The 26,887-nt window shown below is 37.6% G+C and overlaps 1 protein-coding gene across 4 annotated transcripts in view; it reads right to left on the bottom strand.

The window, feature by feature from the left end:
- Positions 1–1,349: 1,349 nt before the first annotated feature.
- mark4a (MAP/microtubule affinity-regulating kinase 4a) overlaps positions 1,350–26,887 on the bottom strand; it is a 49,144-nt gene continuing 23,606 nt past the window's right edge. The window contains exons 9-18 of one of the 4 annotated variants that reach the window (XM_056458122.1): positions 25,113–25,232; positions 24,797–24,896; positions 24,545–24,654; positions 20,941–21,115; positions 20,645–20,868; positions 17,218–17,321; positions 16,843–17,127; positions 11,046–11,128; positions 10,618–10,662; positions 7,937–8,087 (exon numbers count right to left, since the gene is read on the bottom strand). In XM_056458122.1, coding sequence (XP_056314097.1) covers positions 8,023–8,087; positions 10,618–10,662; positions 11,046–11,128; positions 16,843–17,127; positions 17,218–17,321; positions 20,645–20,868; positions 20,941–21,115; positions 24,545–24,654; positions 24,797–24,896; positions 25,113–25,232 — 1,311 coding nt within the window. In that variant the 3' untranslated portion in view covers positions 7,937–8,022. Of the gene's footprint in view, positions 8,088–10,617; positions 10,663–11,045; positions 11,129–16,842; positions 17,128–17,217; positions 17,322–20,644; positions 20,869–20,940; positions 21,116–24,544; positions 24,655–24,796; positions 24,897–25,112; positions 25,233–26,887 lie in introns of all 4 variants that reach the window. The other 3 variants (XM_056458123.1, XM_056458120.1, XM_056458121.1) reach the window with 3 other exon arrangements.

Here is a 26,887-nt window from a genome sequence, read left to right as displayed (position 1 = left end):
CCTTATCAAGCCAGCCGACATTTCTGTGCAGAGTTTACACATTCTCCTTGTGCTCACATGGGTTTCCCCAGGATTCCCCGGTTTCCTCCCACCGTCCAAAAACATGCAACTAAAGTTAGTTGACTAATCCAAATTGGCACCATTAACATGCACCTACTAAGTAGTTATCTCTTAAGAGCAATCACTTTCTGTTCATTTGCTACTACAGCAGGTGAGTTCATCGAGATCTACTGTACCTGAGCTCAAACTCCCCTCTCGCCTTGCAAACGGGAGGGAGCCCCGGGCTCGAGGATCTTATGAGCTCAGGGCTCTCTCCAGGGACAGCATGCCAAACACGCTTTATAATCAATCATCAGCCAAGTGTGAACTCTTGAAATGACTTGGAAAAAAGATTCGTTCAGGTTAATGAGTCAGTAAAATTATCCGAACCACTTTGAACTACTTTAGAATCACTACTTTAAAAATCGTGCAGTCTGAACTTGGCATTACTTGTGCCTCAGAAGACTAAACGCAATGAATCAGTGGGGGCTTTAGGAGGCGCAAGACTGCTTTTTGAGAGTGCAGCCACTCAAGACAGTTCTGGAGGTAATAATACTGAACCACTTTAATAACAGACATTAGTTAATGGATTTTAGAATAACCAAATCAACATTTAAGATATTTTATAATGTTGTCGATCCGCTGGTTTGTCCCATTTTTGTTATGACAAGATCTGTTTATTTCGGTAAATTTGTTTCCATTATAGTTTGAGCTTTTTTTTCTTATTCTCGGATAATACGTTTATTATCCTACTCCGTTGAATGCATGTTTTTATGCATGTATGAACATCATGGTGTCATTCATTCATTCGTTCGTTCACTTTCCTTTGGCTTAGTTCCTTGATTCATCAGAGGATGCCACAGTGGAATGAACCAACAACTAATCCAACATATGTTTTACACAGCGGATGCCCTTCCAGCTGCAACCCAGTACTGTGAAACATCCATACACACTCATACACTTTGGCCAATTTTGTTTAATCCAATTCCCCTATAGAGCATGTCTTTCGACTGTGGTGGAAACTAAAGCACCCAGAGGAAACCCTTCGCAAACACAGGGAGAACATGCGAACAGAGAAATGCCAACTTACCCAGCCAGGACTTGAACCAACGACCCTCTTGCTGTGAGACGACAGTGTTAACCACTGAACCACCGTGTTTTGGTGCTTCCATTAATACCTTTTTAAGTAATATTCCAAAATGTGCATAAAATTTGGTGGATAGAAACATAAAAGCCATGGATCAAAAAAATCACACACACACCTACCTGGCAATCACACAACCATGCAATAATCAAACACAAGCAAAGAATCCAACATCAGTGAAGTTTATTTCTCTCAAGATCTTTTGTTTCCATTTTTATATTTGGCCCAAGGTGCAAACACCTCTGGGGAAAAATGACTTTCTGCAAACAGCATCAAGGTTTGAATCTCTCTGTCTCTCTCTCTTGCTCTCTCATATTTAAATATATATAGTCTGTCCACCTGACTTCTCTCCTGTCATATTGCATATTAGCTAAATGCATCATGAGAAACCCGATGTCATAGCAGACAGCTTACGTCACAGACAGCACAACACTGAACTGGAGCGATTTACCGTTCAGACGTAACGCATCCAGCACACGACTCGCAATCCTCTCTCTAATACTCTTTTTTTTTTAATGCCTTGGACATTATAAAGCTCATTCATACCGACACACTTTCACTCCTGGTCAAGTACGGCTGCCAGAGCAAAAGTCTACCATAATCCTCTCACACAAACATTAGAGCGAGAGAGAAAGAGAGAGAGAGAAAGAGAGAGAGAGGGAGGCAGGGCAACAGAGTAGTGCAATACACAGACGCACACATTCACACATACATGCACAACACGCACACACACTCTCTCTCCCTCCAACTCTTCTGCTTTTGCCCCTTCTTGCTATTTCACATTAGTCTTCCCTCTCTTTCTCCATCCTTGCTCTGAATCATGCAGGATTGCAGGTTAGTGTTTCACTTCAGCACACATAAAAACGTCTGGAGAGCTAGCAGAGGGTCTCTCTGCTCTAGCTATGAATTAACCTGGAGTTCTAAGATACTGTATATACTATACTCACAATATTATCATCAGTATCATAATCTTTATATACAGCCAGAGTCTGACTGATATAAACAATGTATTTTTTTTTCTTCTTCTCCCAAGATAATTATTCTAGAAAATTAATTAAGTACCTGTGCAAATATACACAAATCGAAGTGTTCACATTTAAGACATTGGCGCCTTCCAGTGGCCGAACGTGGGTAGGAACCCACCGAGCCGTAGGATGCAGCTGATTCAAGTCAACATGAGTGCACAGAGGTCTTAATGGACATTGAACAGATACAGATCTCAGCCGTCCAAACCAGACAGAGCCGGTCTGAAGCGGAGACCGGGTCAGACTGGTCCGGGACGTGCAGTCTTTACCCTGTTCGCTTTTTGAAACAGGAAGCGTCTCCAACAACAGGAGTCCAGTCACAGAGCAGACAAGAACAATGACATGAGGATTTCCAGTGATTCAGCAAATCGGACGAGGAGAAACCAGGCGTGTATTTGCGAATGTGCGGCACAAAGGCAGAGAATCGAGTGAACGAGACGACAACAAAAACAAAACAAAGTAAAATATGTTGATGGATGAGGAAAGATGGTGGACTTGGGGAGATTACAGTCAAACGTGAAGCGAAACCTGTGGAATCGGTCAACTTCCAAAGCACTTGACTGCACACAAAACAATCAAAACTCAAGAACTCAAGTGCTTGTTTTCTGCACCACAATCCAACACTCTCTCGTGAACGGAGAAATATCTACAACATATTTCACACATTACAGCACAACGACTCCCCGTAATCGAGAAGTAACAGAACGATCATATTAAATCAACCTGTTTATCCAAACTGAACTAGCAAGAGGTGTCCTGTGTATCTTCCTGTATAGCTTACCTCATAACTCAACCCCTTGTTTTCGCTCTGTCGACGGGCCGGCAGCACCAACAGGGCAGAAGCATGGCTTTACAATAAGATAGAAACAACTTCTAGACATGACAGTAACATCTATTGCTATTGCACAGTTATCACCACTCACAATTATATTTTGATCCAGTTGAACTGATGCGCATTTTAAGCTTGGCAAATTGACAAATATTGCAAAGTCAGGCCTTGTTATACAACAAATGACCAGAACTAGTTTGGTCAAAAAGCAAGCCAAGTGTTTGGGTTAGGGTTAATTGTGGGGGGAAAAGAACAGACCCAAACAAATCTATTTCTACTTAAATCTGAAGCAGCGTTTATCTTCTTTTCAAGTGTCTGCACATGAAATCCCTGGTAAGTTAAAATGGCATCCACATCTGTTGAAGACACAAGCTCGCAGAAGGCTGAAATAAATCATCATGAAACACACAGCCAGTCACAATGTCCAAACTGCATCTCTGCTTATGTTATGGAGGATTGTTTAGATGCCACGTGACAACATTGCCGATGACTTTCAATCCAAAAAAACTCTTTTTCAAAGCCCTGTTGGTGCATTTGCCCAAAAACAAATTACAACAGTAGAACTGAACCTGCACTCCTGTGTGAAAATGTCCTGCATTTTAGATATCTGGTCATTTTTAAGTGAAAATCTGATTGGTTAAGGTAAAGGTACACGTTTAGTCTTGTATTTCCTTTATAATTTTAATGGAAAAGCTGACGTGTGACTCTATGACAATGCTGGAAAGCCACAAAATCTTTTGCAATACAAACAAATTCTGTGTTTGATTATTAGTTTTCTATTCATTTTGTAATACTTGAGGCATTTTAAATAAAATTTGTACAAATAGGACACAATATAATGTATATATGTATAAAAAATTAATTTTTACAGGTGTTTTACTTGAATATTGCACTGTGTTGTGTTCTAGGGTTTTCAGAAATGTCCTGGCAGAAAATGACCAATGTCTACACCAGTTATTAGATATTTTTGACAGTGTGTAGAGAATGTTTTTCTAGTTTTCTAATATACTTCCCAGCAAACAATTTCGTGTTTAATAGACGTCTAATAGACATCTATTAGACATCTACATAGACGTCGACAGCTTGGCTAAAACAAGGCTAAACTTGCACTGTCAGTGAATATCTAATAGACAACTAAGAATAGCCCAAAACTACACTAGTCTTCAAATAGACAGATTAGACAGACTTTATATGTGTAGTCATTCTAGATAGGTTCCATTTTAGATAGTAATTTGACAGGTGAGAAGACGGCTGGTATAGTCCATTCAAAAATGTATTCTAAAATTAGGTTTTTAGCAAGACAGGCAGAGGTCTTAGATACCCAAACTTTAAAAATATTGGCTAGTGCAAGCATTATTAGACAGTATTAGACAATGTGCGCACCTCCACTTCGTGCGCTAGACTCAGTTTTATCCAATTTAAAATGATTCACAGAGCTCATCTCTCAAAGGCCAAACTATCTAAAATAAATCCCAATGTTCCAGATAAACAGTATGTGATAAATGTAAACGTTCACCATTAAACTTTAGTCATATGTTTGTATTTTATCCTTTTGGATTACTTTCCTTAAAATTGTTTCCGATACTCTGGGGGTCAAGTTGGCTGTTTGCCATTTAATCGCTATCTTTGGTGTTCACTCTCAGTGTCAACCTTTAAACCGGAGACCCGCTGACATTGTGGCTTTTGCATCTCTTCTCGCTAGGAGCAGAATACTGTTGTCTTGGACCTCCCCACAATCTTCCTCTATTTCTTTGAGGCTCAAAGATTTGGTCTTCTTTTTAAGACTTGAGATAATTAAATACAAGATCAAAGTTAGGGGAGAACAGTTATTCGAAAAGTGGCAACAATTTATTGCATTTTTAATCACCTAAAACCCTTAGATGTGGATTGAGTAAAGGTATACATGTATGTATATTGTTTGTTATTATTTTTTTCTGTATTTGTATTTATTATTATTATTTGAATTTTATTATTATCATTTTTTTTCAGATGTTTATTGTTTTATTTGGGGATTGTTTTGTGGGTTGTTGTAAAATGCTATTTGCAAGAATAAAAATTCTATGACAGAAAGAAAATATATAGATATATATCAATATATACAGCAGCAGTTCTGAAAAATTATAAATTAATTGCAGACGGCCCAAAATAAGTTGTGTAGATTTGTTATGAAAGTAACACATTTAAATAATGAACATTATAGTAAAAATAACTTTTTAAAAGTTGAAAAAAAGGTAACTTTTAAGATTTTACAGATAATGGTACCAAATATTCTCTTGATTATGTTTTAGTTAGTGAGGTTAGTTATTGAGGTACACTGTCATTCTACAAGAGCTAACAGCAGGGATATATTTCTCCTTGTAGATTTAAAATTGAACAGTTAGAAATTCTTTTTTGTGTTCTAGCTCTGTTGCTTGGATTGTGCTGCCTAGGAGTTTAAATAAGATTCAATTTTAAAGTGTTTTTAAAAGGGAAATTAAAAAAATGGTTGTTTTACGGTTGAAGTTGAGAATTTTTGTTGTGCTGAGTTGCTGAGCTGATGATGTTTGTGCTCCATTTATGATTTGCTCGTTCATTTTTTAAGAATATCGAGGACCACGATGGAAACCACGATTTGTGTATTTTATCCTCTGCCGTTTTAAATATGTATGTCTAACTGGACTTGTTTGAATATTTCTGTTAAAGTTGTCAAATAGAAAAATCAATCAATAAATCATATTAATTTCTGTTTATTTGATGACTAGTCTAGTTTTGGGCTAGGGCTGTGCAATTAATCTAAATCAAATCGCAATCGCAAATTGAAATGTTACGTTTAGTTAATCGCAGAAGGCTGCAATATAAAATAGATATGTCCATATGTAAACAAAAATAACGAATAACATCTGAGGTGAAGTGCTTCAAAACCAGTCTGCTATGCTTCAAAAAAATTAAACATGCTAGACTTTCTGCGATGGTGTCATGAGGCATCGCAGACGTGTTATCTGTTGTCTATGCCACATTACACTAGAAGAAACGATTGAATGTTGCGTCACGACGTCCCCTTGTCATTTATGACTCCCCACGACCCCCTAAATCATGCAAATCGTGCCAAAATTGTGTTTTCTGACTGGGGCTTTATAACTAGCCAATTGAGTGAGCACACTTTTGTTCGGCCCAATCAGAATTGCGCAACTGAACTAAAAAATAATAAATAAATAGTCCATAGCCCATAATAAAAAAAAGAAAACAAACAGGAAAGCATGGACAAGTAAGATTATGGAATTTGCTGCTTCAGAAATGTCAATAGACCAATTATTATCAAAGAAAAACAGCATTTCTAATATGGAAATATTTTGGTTTTAAAGTCACAGACACCGAACAAAAACAGGTCATTTTTATGAGCAGTCGCAGAATTTTTGCCACGGCTTACAGATTATTGAGCAGAACTTGAATTAAATCATAATAAATTATAATAACTGTAATAAATACAGTTTTTTTTTATATTTATTTTAATAACAAAAATAAATAAATCATCGTAATTAGATATTTTCCCCAAAATCGCACACCGCCCTATTTTGGGCTACTCTTAGATGTATATTAAATTCTAACTGACAGCACAAATTTATTCTTGTTTTAGCCAAGATTACCATATTTAGACGTCTATTAAACATCTATTAGACATCTTTTAAAAACAAAAAATGCTTGCTGGTTGAATATCTTGAATGTTAACATCCAATAGAAAACGTTTTATCCAGACAGAAAGTTATTCAGATATCTACAATGCAAGACGTGTGTCTTTAATACCACTGAACACTAAAACCATCTTTTTATGTACCCTCAACACCACTCTGACTGTAAATGGAGAGTGGACTCAACTGACAAAGGGTCACTTAACAGGAGTTGAAATAAAAAAGTAACATCAACAACCAACAAGCCTGTTTGAGAAGGGCCAGGACAAATCATTTGGCATTAAATGTCTCTTCTAAATCAAAACCGGTCGCAATTAAACTGGCACTACACATCAGAAAAATGGATCTTCTAGGAAAGAAAATTTAGCTTGGACAATCCCAAGACCCAAGTGTAGATGGTTGGCTTGCAGCCTGATCAAATTTGCGATCGCCAGCGAGTGTGATGTAGATTTGGGAGGGCTATGATAAAGTTAGGATAAAGTTTGCCAACTTCACATTTGTGCATATAGTTCATTGGCAGCTACAGTCCTACATTGTCAATGATTCAACGCTTTGACTCGGTATTAAGAAATGTAAGACACAGTAAATCACAAAAAATAAAAATGATGACCCGTTTAAAATGTCAAGACTTGTTGAAAACATACAAAAGTGGCTTAAAAAAAAGAATGACATCAATTATTGAAGTAAGAATTTCATGACTAGAATGAGAATAAAAATACTAAACTGGATTCAATCCAGATCCAGTGAATGAGGCTGTTCAGAGAGAGTGTGTATGTGTGTGTGTGTGCGTGTATCCGTGTTAAGAAGCACTCAGGCTTATGCTGTGCATGGAAGGGGTGTGCTTGTTTTTGTACTTTAAGGTATCCTTCTGTCAGGGTTGAGTGTCCCGTGCTTTTAAGGTGACTGTGTTTACGCGTGTTTGGTTTGGTGTGTGTAGAGTGTTGACTGGAGGAGGGATCAGATGTGATTTAAGTCTGTAACACATAGGTCAGTCGGGATATAGTGAGGGGACGTCTCTGAGTCACGTGTCCTCCCCGTCCCCTCAAAGCTCTACCTCTTTTGAGATCTGTGATGCAATATGCCTGAAGGCGAGCGGGGCCCCCCACAGGCGTGTATAGCGTACTCCGTTTGCCTCTGCGGGACCCACACTCAATTGGCACACCTCCGCTTGGAATGCGACCTTTGACCCTGCCGCCCCATGACTGCAGCACAGCAGAAACGGGCCAGCGTGCCGGACCTGGCAGCCGCATCCCCTCGCTGCCTCACGCAAGGCCAGTACCACTTCTGCAGGGGCCCGAGGGGGACGGGAGAGACGAGCCCTTACATCCCACCCCCCTCCCCCGCCCCAGGGCTCGGACGCTTTCTGATCCCCAGATAAATGGCCACTAGGACAGAGAGGAAAGAGACTGTGAGAACGACAGGGACCAAAGCTGAGAGAGGAAATTTTCAGAAATTTGTTGTTGAAACTTATATTCTAGTTCAGTGTTTCCCAACCATGTTCCTGGAGGACCACCAACACTGCAGGTTTTGGATGTCTCCTTTGTCTGTCACACCCTTTACAGGTCTTTCAGTCTCTGCTAATGAGCTGATGATCTGAATCAGGTGTGTTTGGTTAAGGAGGCATAAACATATGCGAACTGGTGGTCCTCCAGAAACGTGGTTGAGAAACACTGTTCTAGTTTATTTTATCTCCCTGTCTATTTTATAGCTTTACTATTTGTATTAATATATCTTGTTTGGATTTTTACATCAATTATTTTACAAAGATCTCCGGAATACTTGATTCTTATTGGTCAATCAAGACTTTCCAAGGTATATTATTCCCAGATAACAACTGCTGAAACTAATAATAACACAGGCTCATCTGGAATTTCCAATCATCTTAATTATTAGTGAATATATTCACATGCTTATGTTTGAGCTTATATTGGTCACACCACTATTCTTGGCCATTGGGCACCACCTTGTGACTCAATAATGTGTAGGTTAGTGTTTAGATGTTTTTGTTTCTTTAATTTTTACATTCAGTTAAAGAGTTAACTTATTAGCGCTTAGGTCAATGTCTTATAAGTAGCTGTGTAAAAAGCAAAATAATGTACATTTAGGTTATCGTTTTCACAGAATAAAGCTCTTCATGCTTTTACAGCAATGCTAATAAGCCATTAGGCTTTATTTAACAACAACAACCACGTAGATGTACATTACCCCTTACTTGCCATATAATTTTTCCTGGTAATTTTGTGTGAATTGACGATTTGCTGTCTTAAAAAAAATAATTGGATTCACTTTACTTTGATTGTCATCTTTAGACGCTCAGACTTCATAACTATCTTTGCAACTACATCTCAGCTAACTCTCTAAAGTTTAAAGTAGCAATTTATTTTCTTGTTCAATTTATATAGACATTATATACTGACTACCAGTATTTAGAAAATGTACTTTTGAAAGTAATGCATTACAATATTGAGTTACTCCATAAAAAAGTAACTAGTTGTGTTACTTAGTTACATTTTATGTTAAATAATGTTTTGCATTATTTTTGAGTTACTTTTGCATTCCTTTTTCTGACCACGCTGAAGCTTGGTCTGTTTCATAACTTGCAGAGTTGTTTTCTTCTTTTTTTTAAATGCATGAGCTCTGCCATTAACAATGCACCAGATAGCCTACACCTTCATTTACCTTAACAAAAAAAAAACATCAAAAAATAATAATGTACAAGCATTATGCCACATATACAAATTAATGAAAATGTAAAGCAATGCTTTTGTTACTTCTGCACTTTTTGTCATATTAGTGAAGTAAAATCACTGTCTGATGAGACGATCCCCTTTTCCCTTTCTTCGATCTGTTCAATAATGATAAAACCTTCATCGCAGAAATGTAAGGCGCTGCCATCTTGGTTTCTGTCCGTTTCTGCATTCTCTTAAGGACTGTGGGATTCAACGTGACTATGTTCATTCTAATTCAGCTATATCTTTTTTATAAGCTAATTAATTAAACTAAAAAGTAACTCGCGTTACACATTTTAAACATAACTCAAATATTATTACTAGATTTGTAAAAGTAATGCGTTACTTTACTCATTACTCAGAAAAGTAATATTATCACGTAACTCGTGTTACTTGTAATGCATTACCCCCAACACTAATTATATTAACCTCCTAGGGCTTGAGTGTCCACATACATGGACAGCACATTTTAGCTCTTAAGTGGCTATTTAAAATACTTTGAATGTTTTATATTTTGTTACAGACATACGGTGTCATCCTGCAACTGTTTTGCAGCATATGAAATGTCCCAAACACTATTTTTAACTGCCCAAAATGGGGAAGAAATGTTGTTTTTACTCTCTGATAGTCAAAGCAAGTTAAAAAAAAGTGTTTTATGTAAATTCGGACCACGAGTCCACATATATGGACATCATTTTTCTCTAAAATTACATCTTATCAAAAGATGATACTTTGATTTTTAATATAATTAGGATCCAATAAGCCCAAATAGCAAAGGGAAATAAAAAATGCATGTAAAAAACACCTTGGGCATTAATAGGTTAATAACTAGATTTTAACCCTGAACCTAACCCTAAACTAAAACATCACTAAACATTTCATGCTCCTATTATTCAACATCTACCAACTATATTTTAACAATATTCATACTTTCTCAATAATACAGTCAACTACAGTTTGAAATACAAATATTTCTCCCTCCAGCACAAAGTTAAAAGTCTGTTCTTCTTGTTAGCATGAAAAAAAAAATCTTATTTTTCCTTAAATGACCTGAAGTTAAATCAAAATGTCACTACTATCTCACCAATAGCTAAACAACAGAAAGGTACTAGTTCCAATGCATGGTCAATAGGATCTAAAATGCCTTTATAGCAGGCAATTGTAAATCCCAACATGCAGGACTCACCCTGTGACCGAAGATCTGCTGACTCCCTCAGATTCATTTGAGACCCTGCAAAGAAACACAGACTTTAAGATGCCTGCATCGAACCAATATTGTCCCAATCATGCAACACAACTCCACGATGACCAACTAAAAAGACAAACATACAAACTTGATCTCTCCTGTCCTGTCTGAAAACGACTCGACAATTTCATGTGCTATCAGGTCAATATATAACTAATTGACCAACGTTGACCTAATCTGCAATAGGACAACTGGATGCATGCAAACTGATACGAGACAAACCCTCCATGCACCATCATCCAGACTTTCCTCACCCTCACGTCCTGTTTACCAGACTCTGCAAAAGAGACTGCATGCAGACGAGCATGCCATGTGCAGAGACAGACGAACGTGCAGACAGGCAAACAAAGGCAGACAGGGGAACTTACTAACTGTTTTGGATCCCTGTGGAAGAGTGCAACCCGACACTGATTTATTAGAGCCCTGGCGTTTAGAGGGGTCAAGATTGACCCTAGGAGAGAGAAAGAGAGACACAATGAGGACAGCAAGAGAGAAAGAGTGAGAAAAGTTGCAGAGAAGGATATCAAGTGATAGCGAGAGCAAATGCAATAGGATGAAAGAAAGGAAACAGAAATAAGAACAAAGAGGGAGAGATTAGGAAAGGTGCACATTTGCAAAGCTTCAAAAAGACAGGCAATAAGCCAAGGAGAGATGAAGGCATGAAGCGTGAGTGTAAAACCAACTTTAAAGCTGAAAAATCCCCTTGCGGGACCCTAGTGTTATTGGACAGGCAGCACTCCAGTAACCCTTTTTTTTTTAAATGAATCCCATTATTTGAGGCAGTAATGTGTGACCAACTCAAAATTTTCATGTGTCAAAATTATATTTTCAAATGTACACATTTCTAAACCAACCACTGACTAAGCGATCAACTCTGTTTACACTGACCGCAACTGACAGTAACTGGAAGACACCAGAGTATTTACAGAGTTAAATTAAAGACTCATTTTTAAATAACAACTTATATGACAATGAATACTTGCGCATATCAACAAACAGTACCGTTTTCTTTAAAAACATCTGACATTTTTAAAAACTAACTGTCGTGAAGAGGTGGAGTGAGTCCACTAATTCATTTTAGTATTTGCTCAAATCAAATGTGACAGTGATAACGTTTACATGGACATCAGTAATAAAATTATTAATCTTAATCTGAATAAGACAATAATATGATTAAGGTGTTTACATGAGTTGCTTTTTGAATGTTCCTTTCATGATCTCGTTTTACATGTTAAAGCATATACAGTTGAAGTCAGAATTATTAGCCCCCCTTTGAATTTTTTTTTCTTTTTTAAAATATTTCCCAAATTATGTTTAACAGAGCAAGGAAATTTTCCCAGTGTGTCTGATAATATTTTTTCTTCTGGAGAAAGTCTTATTTGTTTTATTTCAGCAAGAATGAAAGCAGTTTTATCTTAAGAACCATTTTAAGGTCAAAAGTATTAGCCCCTTTAAGCTATATATTTTTTGAATAGTCTACAGAACAAACCATTGTTATACAATAACTTGCCTAATTACCCTAACCTGCCTAGTTAACCTAATTAACCTAGTTAAGCCTTAAATGTCACTTTAAGCTGTATAGAAGTGTCTTGATAAATATCTAGTCAAATATTATTTACTGTCATCATGACAAAGAGAATCAGTTATTAGAAATGAGTTATTAAAACTATTATGTTTAGAAATGTGTTGAAGAAATCTTCTCTCAGATAAACAGAAATTGGGGAAAAAATAAACAAAGGGGCTAATAATTCAGGGGGGCTAATAATTCTGACTTCAACTGTAATTCGATTAACGTCATTGCGTCATCACACTATCCACATTTCCTCCAGAGTTTTATGTAATTTTGGGTGTTTCATTTTTAATTTGTCGACTTTAACTGCAGTTTGGCACTTTGACTTTCATTTAGGAACATTTTATGCATGCCCCCGTGACAAACAAGATATTAGATGTGATTTTGAACTGCTAGAAGCATGTTGTTTTAATAGAATTTGATACCGCACGATTGTCTTTCTTCACTCACTTGGTAGGTGCAAAGAATAGTGTTTACAAATCACTGTTTACATGGTAGATTCTTAATCAGAGTATTGCCTTAATTGTATTATAAAACTGGAAAATAGGTGTCCATGTAAACTTACACAGTGTTGTGCTTCTGTTACTTCTGTTATTTAATAGAAACATAACTAGCGTAGGCTAGTTTTCCTGTCAGAGTATTTTGTACATATTAAAATGTTTACCTCATATAAATCAGCTAGTAGCCTTCACTCACACTCTATCAGTGAGATTTGTGCAGAAATTCCATCACATTCAAAACCGTCATGTGTTTGGCACTCTGGTATGAGCTGAGCGAAAGGTCCTTTAAATGGTGTTCAACGAATGGTTAAAGTGAATGCGGCTACCGCTGGTGCTAGAAAAAAGACTGAATATTTTATATTGAGGTCTTGAAAGCCACAGAGCTGTGGATGAACAAGCACTGCTTTTTGTCAGTGCAATGGCAAACAGAACCGACTGCACCAGTTATGTTTCCAACCATGGTAGATTGTTTCCATGAGAGTATAACAGATCTCCACATCACATCACCTGTGCTTTGATCTGTACCTCAGCTCTTTCTGATAACGCAATAACTACTGTGGGAAAAAACTTTGTCTGATCGTTCAATGATCATAAACAATGATCGTCAATGGGTCAGTCAGATTTAAGAAATAATTATAAGTAATATCACTAAAACATTTAAGACCTAAAAAGGCTTTTAAGGACTCTGAGTCACTTTCATTATCCCTTCAGTAGTCCTGTGAGAACAGCAAGTGATCTTTGGCAATGTGTTTTGCCCTTGTCTGAAGATTCAGTTCAAAGTGTACGTTCATTAAAACTACCACAATGCAATTACTACCAATAGTGAAGACAGTGATGCGCATGATTGTAGTTCAGTGTGGGAATGTTAATTAGGCAGTTTCTTATTTAGCATTTATTCATTCATTTATTCATTCATTTTCCTTTGGCTTCGTTCCTTTATTTATTAGGGGTTGCCACAGCGGAATGAACCGCCAACTTATCCAGCATATGTTTTACACAGCAGATGCCCTTTCAGCTGCAAACTCCCATACATTCTCACATGCAAAAACATACACTACGGCCAATTTAGTTTATTCAACTCACCAATACCACATGTCTTTGGACTGTGGGGGAAACTGGAGCACCCAGAGGAAACCTCCGCCCACACAGGGAGATTTCACACAGAAATGCCAACTGACTCGGGACTCAGACCAGCAGCCTTCTTGCTGTGAGGCAACAGTGCTAACCACTGAGCCACCGTGTCGCTTTCTTATTTACCAGAAAGCCAAAAATAAACAAATTGTTTCATTTAAATTAGGTGAATCGACATGCCTTCCAATGTGTTGTGATTTCCATCTAAGTTATGGCTCTGTTCTTATATAAGGAGAGGTGTGACTGATTGTGGGAATTGAATTTAAAAACAAATCAAAATCTGACCACAACCAGTATGATGCATTTGTCCTTTTTCAGCAAAGTACACACTGTACAATTTATAATAGTCCTTCAAGATTGTTGCTTGTCAGACTGTACAAACATGTTCCCAGCTTTAAGCCATGTCACACCGAGGGATCTCTGCTGTCATTAATGCCAGACTGGCTGAAGACAAGTCAAGAGTTTTACATCATCAGTCCAAGAAACAGCACCACATTCACATGCAGAACTAAAACGGTCTCTAGCAAACCAAAAAATTCTCTTATACCAATATGGCAGCTCATTTCAGATCAGACTCCATTTGCCATAAGGAGCATTGTATTTATTCCCATTAAAGAATGGTTTAACTTAAAATAAAAAAACCTGTTATTATTAATTACCCACCACCATGTCATTCCAATCTCCTGAGATCTTCATTCATCTTTGGAACATACATGAAAATATTTTAGATTAAATCAGAGAGCTCTCACATCCTCCATACATGAGACATTCAAAGTCCAGAAAAGGAACCAAAAACATTCTATATAAGCTCAGTGGTTCAACTTTAATCACACAAAGCTCTCTAAACACGACTTAGATTGCTTATATGCTCTCTCCCACATCAGATCATCAGAATGCACATTTACTACAGGCAGTACGACACATTGCCATTATATTCAGCAAAGCAACACACAAGCGTTGTGTTATCCATGGTAAAAGGCACACCCTGATCTGACATGTGAGACATGCAATCACAAATGTTTTTACAGTTTTTCGCACCACAAACATTTTCTTTGAGCTTCATATGATTACAATTGAACCACTGAATTCACATGGAATGTTTTGACAATGTTTTTGGTTTCTTTTCTGGACTTTGGAACGTCTTGAGACTGCTGCTGTCTATGGAGGTTTCAGAGAGCGCTCAGAATATATTGAAAATATCTTCACTTGTATTCCTGAAGATGAATGAAAGTTTCGTTGAAGTGATATGAGGCGAGTAATACATAACAGAATTTTCATTTTTTGGCGTGAACTATGCCCTTAATTTTTTATGATATGATACCCTGTATGGCAGCACAGTGGCTCAGTGGTCAGCACTGTCGCCTCACAGCATGAAGGTTGCTGGTTCGAGTCCCAGGTGAGCCAGTTGGCATTTCTGTGTGGAGTTTGCATTTTCTCCCCATGTTCGTGTGGGTTTCCTCCGGGTGCTCCCCACAGGTACAGGTAAATTGAATGAATTAGTGTATAAGTGTATGAGAGTGTGAATGAGATTAATGTGTAGCCCCTTTCACACATACAGACCTTTCCGAAAAGGGATCATGTGTGAACAGGCCCTTTCCAAAAAGAAAAAGTTGTAACATTACTGGTAATTTGCCGGAATGCTGCGCTGTGTGAACGCATAAGGAAAATTGCCGGAAAGAGCATGTTTAGTTAGAACACACTGACGTGAGACGTCTACTCCGACCTATCAGAACATTCAGACGCATTCTCATCAGCGCTGTTTATGAGAATAAAAGCCTTGAATACTTTTCCACACATTTAGCTGCTAGATGTTAGTCAGGTAACGTTTCTATGTTTCTTCTTAATGCCAACTGTGAAAAAAAAACTATGATAAGCCGCTGTTTGTTTACCTTTAAGCTCTGCTTTAGTTGCTTGACACATGTGCACATGAAGGAGTGCTTCGGTGAGCGCCAGCACACACACACACATATTATGTACATCTTGACATGAGAAAGTGTTCCTCCATATGTTTTCATCAAAGTTGTTTACAATATTTATCCATCTACAGAATTTGTAATGTAGTCAAATGTGTAAACATTTAGCCGCGGTTAGCTCTTCTGCCTTTGGATGTCCCTGGGACAAAAGCAGCTGCATGAATGCTAAAGCTTTGAATAAAAGTGAAACCATCAACAAAAGCCTGAGCCCTTGTGTGTTTACAAAAACAAACCGAATACGAATCTACCGGTATTTGGAATAGATGTGTGAATGGTCTTTTCTGAAATACCATGGTGATAGGTTGTGGCTGAAAGGGCATCCGCTGGTTTAAACATACTATGAGTGGTTGGTGGTTCCACTGTGGATAAATCATGGACTAAGCCAAAGCACGAATGATAATACCCTGCTATCTCTAACAGCATAAACACCTAGACGTGACTAAAATTAAAAAGTGACCTGCCAACGGCAGTCATGGTGGCGCAGTGGGTAGCACAATTGCCTCACAACAAGAAGGTCGCTGGTTCGAGCCTCGGCTGGGTCTGTTGGCATTTCTGTGTGGAGTTTGCATGTTCTCCCCGTCTTCATGTGGGTTTCCTCTGGGTGTTTCAGTTTCCCCCACAAGTCCAAAGACTTGAATTGGGTGAATTGGGTAAGCTAAATTTTCAGTAGTGAATGTGTGTGAATGAGAGTGTATGGGTGTTTCCCAGTTATGGGTTGCAGCTGGAAGGGCATCCACTGTGTAAAATATATGCTGGATAAGTTGGCGGTTCATTCCGCTGTGGCGACCCCAGAATAATAAAGGAACTAAGCTGAAAAGAAAATGAATGAATAAATGAATGAATAACCTGCCATCCTCATCCTCCCGCATTAAAATCTTTGTCAGTGTAAACTTGCCACAAGAACCACTTCTCCCTGGATCAGAGCTTCCTCATCTACATAATGTTTTACACATTTCTCTGTCGAGTGATGATTTGCAGTCTCTCCTCTTACCTGCGTGTGAGTTTGGAGGTGAGTTTGCTGAACAGATTAGAAGTGGCCCGGCTGCGGGCATTGGCCGGCAGGGCTCCGGCGTCATGGCTGAGGGTTGGCGATGTGGGCGGAGGTCCATAGGTGGGCGGTACGCGGTCACGGAGCTGACCCCCATGGAAGGTGCTCCGGATGGTGGATCCACGGGTCAGCCGACATCGCTCGCCTGAGGACGAGGAGGAGGAGGCTCCTGCTCCCACAATACTGAGGGTGGAGGGAGAGGTGGGGGGCAGGCGGTGGGACAGAGAGCTGAAGACAGAAACAAACAGGAGTTATTAGTGAAAGAGCACTACATTATGCAGCATAGTGGCAGTGCTTGTGCATGTACATGTTTGACACCTGTTGTCTTTGCCGTTCTGCAGCAGAGAGTGTCGGTCAGTGCTGGAACGATCCGTACATACATATGTGTTTCTGCGGGTCATAGTGCTTCCTGGGATATTGTTCTACAGCAGAGACGGAACACAAGATTTCATATTAATGCCATTAACATCAGAACTGAATGAACTGAACCAAATTTACACATGGCTTTTTCAAAATGTAATAACCCATTTTGGTAACACGTATGGAGTCATGAATATGAAGCAGATTTTATGCATGCTTGTGACAGCTGCCATTAGATCAGTAATGTCATTTTCAACTGCAAAGGTGACATTGTTTAAGATGTCTTTGCTATGCCAACTGACAAAAAAATGCTTTGTATTGTCAAGCTGTCATGACAAAGACAGACTGAGACAACATAACTTGTCATAAATCTGTCATAAACATGATTGTCATTATAACTGTCATGAATATGTTTGTGATCACTTTGTAAATAGCCTGTCAAATAAATTGATAACAGCGTCACTAATATTTAATGACATTTTATTTTAAATGACATTTTATTTAATTAAATTTTAATATTTACAGACAAGTTCAATTTGTACCACTATAGCTGAGTTCAAGAAAAATATTAAAGATGCTGTTATCCAGGGCTTGACATTAACACCGGCCAACCCGCCAAATGCAGGTAGACAGACAATCCCACTAGCCACTTTGGCTGGTTGAAAATAATTTTCCAGGATAATAATTCTTAAAAGCAGGGATCGACAATAAGGATGGTCCAATATGCATGCAAAGGGGATCTTAGAATTGATAAGATAATAATTGCAAGAAGATAATAATTGCAAAAATAATTGCGGTTGCGTGAGCAAGGTGAGCACCGAATAAGAGGATAATCATGGGCGCTAACAGCTGAGGTAATGCGCAAGACTGTTTAAAACGCATGCGCACTCCTCTTTCCTCGCGTGAAGCAACTGTGTCTAGAAACACAACTGATGTGATCGGTTCTCTTTAAAATAGACTAGACAAAAAGTGATGGACATGCACCCACAGTTTTGCTCCTTTCAAGAGTTCCCGGTTTTTGTAAGCAGCACCAGTTGCTTTCGCTTTAACCATTCTTTGAACAGATTATTTATGGGTCTAAAGTTAACCGTGTGTGTGTGATCATCCTTTCATTATCACACGGTATGTTTTTTACCTGCTTTCTTTTGTGTTAATATGGGTTAATTATCATTTTTTACAATAGCATTGCTTTAATGGGAGAGTAACTCCCCCTTTATGTGTTGTTAACTGGTGATCTGGGACCTTTAGCCAGGACAGATTACTGTGCATATGTTTTGTTAAATAAAAAGTATAGTATGCAGCTATACTTTGTTTATTTTGACTCATTTAAAATTTGTGGCCAAGAAATAATTAATTGTTTATGTTTGGTGTGGTCAGAGATTAATTTGGTAAATCCTTCATTTTGAGCTCTGAAAATTATGTGAAATTAACACTAATTGCAATACTATGAAACCATGACCCATTTGCTCATGATTATTGAGCAAGCTCATACATGACACACAAAAAGTGAAATGAATGAGGCATGTGGAGATAACGCAAAATCTAAATAAGTCATTTTAGCATGTCAAAGTCATATTTATGTGTATAAAATATATTTTCCCAACAATAAAATTGTGGCTAGTGAAAATGAGTGGCTAGTAATGTTGGAAAACTATTAGCCACAGTGGCTGGTGATCAAAAAAGTTAATGTCAAGCCCTGCTGTTATCAAATATATAACACGGTTGTCATGAGGCCACTATAATTGTGTTTATAACAAGGCATGTTGTCTTGACAAATGTTGTGATGTATTTGGTTATGTCAAGTTGTTATAATAAATACATCTCAAACAATGCCATCTCTAGATTTAACATGACAACTAAGCAAATGACAGTTTAACTTACAATAGATAAAAAGGCGATTCACTGTATGGATGCATAACAGGTATTACAGGCACTGAATTTCATGAGTGATGTTTAGTCTGTTAGAGGGAAGATTTCAAGGGTGTATGATATGCATTGGGTCAGGTCTGCATCATAGTTAATGTCTAAAATGACCATTTTATGAATCATAACACATTTGTGACGACAGTGACAAAATACACTGACATAATGTAGTGACTAGCATAAGTAAATTTTACCCACTGTCGGAATTAGGAACACAACTGCCCTGATGTGGCTAAACAATTTATTTTCTGAATTTTAATTCTGATTTTAAAAAATATGCCACTGTAAAAACTGTAAATATTTTTAATATATTAAGGGTAAAGCTGAATTTTCAGCGTCACTACTCCAGTCTTGACGCTTGGCCCATCACAATTCATTCTCTGATTTGCTGCCTAAGAAAAATCCCTATTACTATCATACTATACTATTAAAAACAACTGTGTTCAGCTGCAGCATTGTTAGTGAATAGAATGTTCGTAAACAACCAGGACTTGACATTAACACCTGTCAACCCATTAAATGTGGGTATATTTGAGCTGTGGTGGGTTAGAGAATCACTCCCACTAGCCACTTTGGCTGGTTGAAGATAATTTTAAAATTGTAGTTTTCTTAGAAAGCAGAGTCCAACAATAAGGATTGCCCAATGAGGGGCCAGTGTGAGAGATGACAATAACAACTGTGTTCGCGTGAGCAAAAGAAAGCAGGTGAATACTGAATGAGATGATGATCGCACTGATGAGGGCTTCAATGTCAAGGCTGATTTCAGGTGATGTTATGCACGTGTTTAAAATTTTTTTAGAAAGAAATGGTTCGGTTCTCTTTTAAATAGACTTGACAAAAAGCGGGCACCCACAGTCCTGCTGTTTCCAAGAACTCCAGGTTTTTTAAAGGTCTTTTTGTAAGCAGCATGTTGTTTCACTTTTACCTTTCACATGATCATCCTTTCGTTATCGTGCACGGTATGTTTTTCACCTGCTTTCTTTTGCATACAGTTATTTTGGGCTAAGAATTGTTATTAGTATTTTTTTTTTTTTTTGGTGTGGCTAGAGAAAAATTTGGTAAATCCTTAGTGTTGAGCCCTGAAAAGTCATGTGAAATAAAACTAATTGTGATGCAACCACAACCCATTTGCTCACGCTCATTGAGCAAGCTCATCCACAAGTAATTTTAGCATGCCAAAGTCAAATTTTATGCATATAAAGTACATTTTCCCTATAAAATTGTAGCTAGTGAAAATGGCTAGTGGCTTGTAATGTTGGAAAAATACTAGCCACAGTGGCAGCTGATCAAAAAAGCTAATGTCAAGCCCTGTAAACAACATTTATTTTAATTGAATTTTCTGTAACATTTTAAAAGTAATCGCTGCCACTTAATTGACTTTGACTTGACTGACTTGACGTATTTATACCTCTAACTTTTGCATATAATTAATGAATGATTAAATAAGAAACATGTCTCTCACAGTGGTGGCTGTCATCTCCTTGCGTCGATCGGGTATCTCAGCCTTGTTGGGGTTGTTGGCGGTGCTGACCATTGGACTTGATGGTGGCAGAGTCCGACTGCCCATAACGCTACAGCTGGCCTTCCTCGGCGGCATGCGGCTCTCACGAAGCTCACGATCTCCGCCGCTAGTCGGGCTACGCTTAGGGTGCATCACAGGCATGCTGGGACCGCCTGCAGAGCAAACTAACAATAATTACAATCATTAACTGCTCGAAGTATATTTTCATTTAGACTTTAAGCTCAAGTATCTCTTACAGAAGTCACTGTGCCGCCGCTGGCGGTGGTAGGTAGACGCGCTGCGCTGAGTCTTGCTGTGTGAGGATGAGGAAGATGATGAAGAGGAGGAGTGTTTGTTGGTTCCATTGGTAATTGGGCTCGGACGCACCCGCGGCAATGTCATACTGCCGCTAACTCGTGACTCAGCACCATCCTGTGACAAACGCAAGTTGAGAGAATTAAAAATGTCTTCGTATTGAACTACTAGCATAAGACTTTCGGTTTGGTTGGTAATAAAATTACCAAAACACAGAGGCACCCACAAGGGCCATGACAACCCTGGTGTAAACTCTGGCCATCCCAAAATGATTTTGCTGTTGATATTAATACTTTAAATGCAATTATGTAAGTTCACAATATTTCAATAAACAAATAACTAAATAATTGACATGCACTGAAATTGGCTGGCTGCATCTTGGGGATGAAACGCTGACGTTCAACTGCAGCAGATAAGCTGATTTTACCACAACAATTTCAAGTTCGCTTGCATTCTTTTAAAAAATATATATGATATAACATCATTTGTTTAGTATTGTTTGATGATGAGAGATGAAACATGACTTTGGGTTCACAAGATTGTACACTTTTTATTAAGAGATTTGTAGTGTTGAAATAAAAAACTGTGTTTTATTCTACTGAGAACCACAAATCCAAATTTAGCACCTAATTTTTTGTACTGGCTGACTTACAAAGGCTAAAAACTTCATAAAAAAAAATTATTTTGTGGATGTATTTTGCAAAAAGGTATATCAACACAGCCACCCCTGTGTAAACTCTGGCCACCTCTGTGACCTCCTTATATGACTTTGCTGTTGATATTATTAATTTAAATGTACTTACGGAAATTCCCAATATTTCAATAAATACATAAATAGGAGCCACTAAATTATTGTTGATTGATTGGTGCCACTGATGTAGCTCATTCACTGCCCCTCCCCCTCCCCGACCATCGTTGATAGCATGCACACACCTTCAATGGGCAGCAATGGCAATTTATTATTTACCTTAAGGTACATCAATTGAAGAAGCTGTATTAATAATATTGTGGCTCAAAAAGGAATATGGATAAATAATATTATGATCTGTATAGTGAGTGTGTGTGTGTATACAGTTGTTATTGTGTGTTATAGTTGTATTTGTTTGTTTTTTTAATTAATTCATTAATCTTCATTAATTTTAGACATGGCATTACTGTATGCTGTACAATAAAAAGTATGTAAAAAATAACCGAAAAGATATTTATATATATGAAAAGTTCTTTAAAACTAAATATTGATAATTATTTGGTTTGCACATGTACTTGCTGAATTATAGCAATATTTTAGGAGTAATTCCTTAAATTAATCAAAACCACATTATTTCATTTACTAGAAACAAAATTACAACATTAAACTGAATTCATAATGTTTTTGTGTGCCACCCCAAAATTTGGTGTAGCCTCATCAAGCCACCCCTAAGAAAACTTTCTGGGGGCGCCACTGCCAAAACATAAGAATACATTTAGGACCATCAAAAGTTTTTGCATATCTGAAAATGCAAACGTTCTTTAAAACACATTGAGAGCGCTTCTGCTGCATTGCGGAAAAAAAAGTCACATAACTAGCATTTAGAAGATATAAGCATTCCAAGCTTGCAGTTTGTCAATTCTGCCTAAACCGATCAATGATTTTTTTTTTTTTTTTTTTACATCACCTCATACTTCAGTTTCTCATCAACTCTTTTGACCAATCAAACCCTAAAACAAAATTGTATCTGACAAGTCCCATTCCCTTCAAGATGCTGCTAATCTGCTTTTCATTTGATGTGTTTTATTTTAACCACTCTAACTGGCAGAGCTATGATAAAAAACAAAACTCTATTGGCTGTTTTTCAAAAAGGGGAGGAGCTACTATATATATATATATATATATATATATATATATATATATATATATATATATATATATATATATATATATATATATATATATATATATATATATATATATATATATATATATATATATATATATATATTCCACGCTGTCTTTATGCTTTAGTTGAAATGACATCAAACATCGAATAAAAAAAAATGCTAATTTCAATGCGCCCCACAGGACTTTTACTTTGCGGAGTGATTGTTTCACGTGAAGCACTGTCATGCTGTTGGTGTTCTAATTGAAAACAACTGAAAAACTTTGTAACTATATAGTATACACAGAGCTTACTCTTCACATTAATTGAGCCCCACATTTACACTATTCCTTCACGAGCCCATTTCTGCCAGACTCTAATTCCTGCCTGTGCCTTTGTCCCAATAGCCAGAGGCTGTTTTCCACTGCAGGTGACACTTTCACATCAAGCAGATCTGTGCTGTCCACAGAAAATGTGGGCACCGAGTAAAAACACACACTGTGATCCATATATACAGAATGTAGTCATTTTCTTTGCATTTGTTCATAAGTAATACAATGTTACATTTCTTTTTAATAAGGAGCAGTTTTTGTTTTATATGCTGCTAAGAAGACACCACAGATGGGTCAAGTACAGCTCCATCATTGTTCAAAAAAAAGATTAAATATTATTTCAATAGAGCGACGCGGTGGAGCAGTAGGTAGTGCTGTCGCCTCACAGCAAGAAGGTCGCTGGTTCGAGCCTTGGCTGGGACTTTTATCATTTCTGTGTGGAGTTTGCATGTTCTCCCCGCGTTTGAGTGGGTTTCCTCCGAGTGCTCCGGTTTCCCCCACAGTCCGAAGACATGCGGTACACGTGAATTGGTAAGCTAAAATTGTCCGTAGTGTATGAGTGTGAATGGGTGTTTCTGGTTGTTTCCCAGTGATGGGTTGCAGCTGGAAGGGCATCGGCTGCGTAAAACATGTGCTGGATAAGTTGGCGGTTCATTCCACTGTGGCAACCCCAGATTAATAAAGGGACTAAGCCGAAAAGAAAATGAATGAATGAATGATTATTTCAATAGATAAAAAAAGTAAAAATAAGGAAACTTCATTTTGCTGTATGGACCCTTTTCATAAGACTGTTATGACACGTTTAACAGTCATCATAATCTTAAATCCTCTAAAGTTTTTAATATTCAGATTTTTTAAAAATGTATGTACATTTATATGTATTTATGTATGTATTATATTATCTTTGAGTCAAATTACAAAAAAACGAATGACCGCTTATGCGAAGTGTTTCTAATGTAGCGTCTAGGGGGCAAGAGTAAATATGACGTTATTCTCTCCTCTGGCTGCTGTCATCAGTCTCACACAATTATTTTCCTTTTTCTGAAAGTCTTGATAACACCATCGTGGCTTTGTTCTTTTATTATTTCAGCAAATGGGACTGTAAAAAGTTATTTGATGTTCTCACCCATTCACTGCGCTCTAAATTTACCCAGCTATGGTGCCTTCCCCTACTGAGAAACCCGGAAATGTGAAAAGAGTCTATTGAAAAGTTACCAACCAGTGACGCCACTGACCCATGAATTTTGTGAATCAATACACCCCTAATAGATAGCTAAAACAACATAATGCATTTTAATCGTCATGATATAACATATTACTGACTATATCTGCACATCTGACATTTACAGATGCATTACCTCAGTCTTCAGGCCCAACAGTAGATATGTCGCTGTGACTTCATTATATTTCTGATTGAGTAAAGAGTCCTTAATCTCCTCTGTAGTGAAACCCATCCCGACCATAATCTCTGAAGAGGCAGAGAAATCCATGACAACACAATGACATTTTCCAGCCACAATAAGTCTAAGTATAGATTTAATACATCAAGATAATAAGACAGTAAGTGAAGTCAAACAGACATTAAAACACTTCAATTTCCTACTGCTTACCAATGCGGTTGGCGTCACTGTAGTCTTCAGTCGGCTCAATGTGTGGCTTTAACTCATCGCCATCATGCCCTGCATTCATCCATTTATCCTTCATCACTTGCTGTGGAGAAAATATCAGCATCCAGATTACACAATGTTACCAGTTCAGCCAGTTAGCTGATTGACTTTATAACTCAAATTGCACACAAATAGTTTTAAATGACTTCCAGCTAATTCATGCAGTACATTCTAAGACTTTACAGTCATCATTCGGTTTCTGGAGTCATATTCTGGGTTTGGGGTTGTAGAGTGTATTTATGTATGTGAATGTAGGCACCTCTAGAGTGCAACGTTTGCTGGGATTGAGCACAAGAAACCTGCGCAGAATCCCCTCACAGTCTGTGGACATGTAGAAGGGCACACGGTACTTCCCCCTCAACACTCGCTCACGCAGCTCCTGGAAAACACACAGGCACCAGCAAACAGTGAGACTAACACAAATGAGTGTGTCTTTTTTTAAATAACTTAACTAAAAGTAAAACACGTAACATAAATAAAATGTACACTGCTTTTCGAAGGATAAACAAAAAAAAAACTCATGTACACATTCCAGTGGACAAATGAAATGACTTCCAGCAAATGCATGCTGTACTGTATATTCTAAGACTTTATAGCCATCATCATCTTTCTAGTGTCATATCCAGGGTTTAGGGTTGTAGAGTGAATTTATGTATGTGCACAGCATCCAAATCAATACAAAGAAATGTCTTGATACAAAACTACCCAACTGGATGTCAGACACTTTTAACTTGTGTTGCAATTTTTTTTATTTTAACATCATATTCGGTATGTCTTATCTAAAGGCTTTTGCAATGTATGCTTTAGGGATACATTTTAGTTGAAAGACCTAACAAAGTTTGATGTTTCGACATGAAACAGGTAGCTCATTAATAATAAGTTACTCAAATAGGCATACAATGTCCTAAATGCTCCAAACACTCAAAAATGTTTCATTAGAGTCATAACCTAAAGTCATCTACATGCCAATATGCAGTTACATTACACAGCCCTGATAGCACATGTGCTGATACGTTTCCATCAAAAATGTGAATTAAATTTATCTGCAAAACCGGAATATTGCATAAAAATTACACAAATAAAGCAGCGTTTCCATCCAATGAGTCAAAGAGAACAAAATAGTCACTTCCTGATCAATTGGTGCCCAATATCAACAGTAAAAAAAATGGAATTTGCTGCGGTCGGAGAAGCTGTATGAATCTTTTCTTCATTTATAAATTACGTCTTGGAAGACAAATGCCGACACGCAATGAATGTGTGATGGCGTTTGAAGGTGTGAGACATGGAGCACAGACGCTCCTGACAGGTCTGGAGGTAATTAATAATATAATAACACTAATACTGAAGTGGTTAAGCCATTTTAGAATGACCAAAACAACATTTCAGATGTTTTACAATGTGCTCAGCCTGCTGGTTTGTCCATTCACACACATTTTTATCATCACATGATCTCTATAACAAAATCACATAACTTTTTTAATGCGGATACTGCTATTTGTTCGGTAAAAGTTTGTCCATCGTAGTTTATGCACATTTTTTCTTATCGAATATAAAGTTTATCCTCCTCAGTTATGCATACACATTTTTTACTCGCTTTTATATTTATGCGCATATTGGCGTTCCCATGAACCGTTTTTTTATGCGCATATCCAAAATGCGCATAAAAGCAGGTGGATGGAAAAATAGCTACCGAGACGTCTATTTGATGTATGTTTTTACACCTGGAGGACATTTATTGGGGTGTTTGCTCATCTACATTACGTCTGTTAAAGGTCTCAGATTAGACTGATATGGTTTGTTGGTTTGTGGTCCACCTAAAAGCATACAATATAAGCCATGTTCACCGTTTTTCTTAAGCCCCTGCTAATTACTGCATGTGGATTTAATTTAAGCAATTTTTCTACATTTTAACACTGGAATTACCAGAATTCTATAACTAGGTATGCTAGAAATACCACAGTGACACACAACAATTTTTATTTTTTTTTTATTTTTATTGTTGTAATTGTGTACGAGTGCATACCTCAAGATGCT

Source organism: Danio aesculapii, chromosome 5 (genome assembly GCF_903798145.1).
Source record: "Danio aesculapii chromosome 5, fDanAes4.1, whole genome shotgun sequence".
Taxonomy (NCBI): domain Eukaryota; kingdom Metazoa; phylum Chordata; class Actinopteri; order Cypriniformes; family Danionidae; genus Danio; species Danio aesculapii.
Note: the sequence above shows the minus strand (reverse complement) of the source record. Positions and strands in the feature narration are given on the sequence as shown.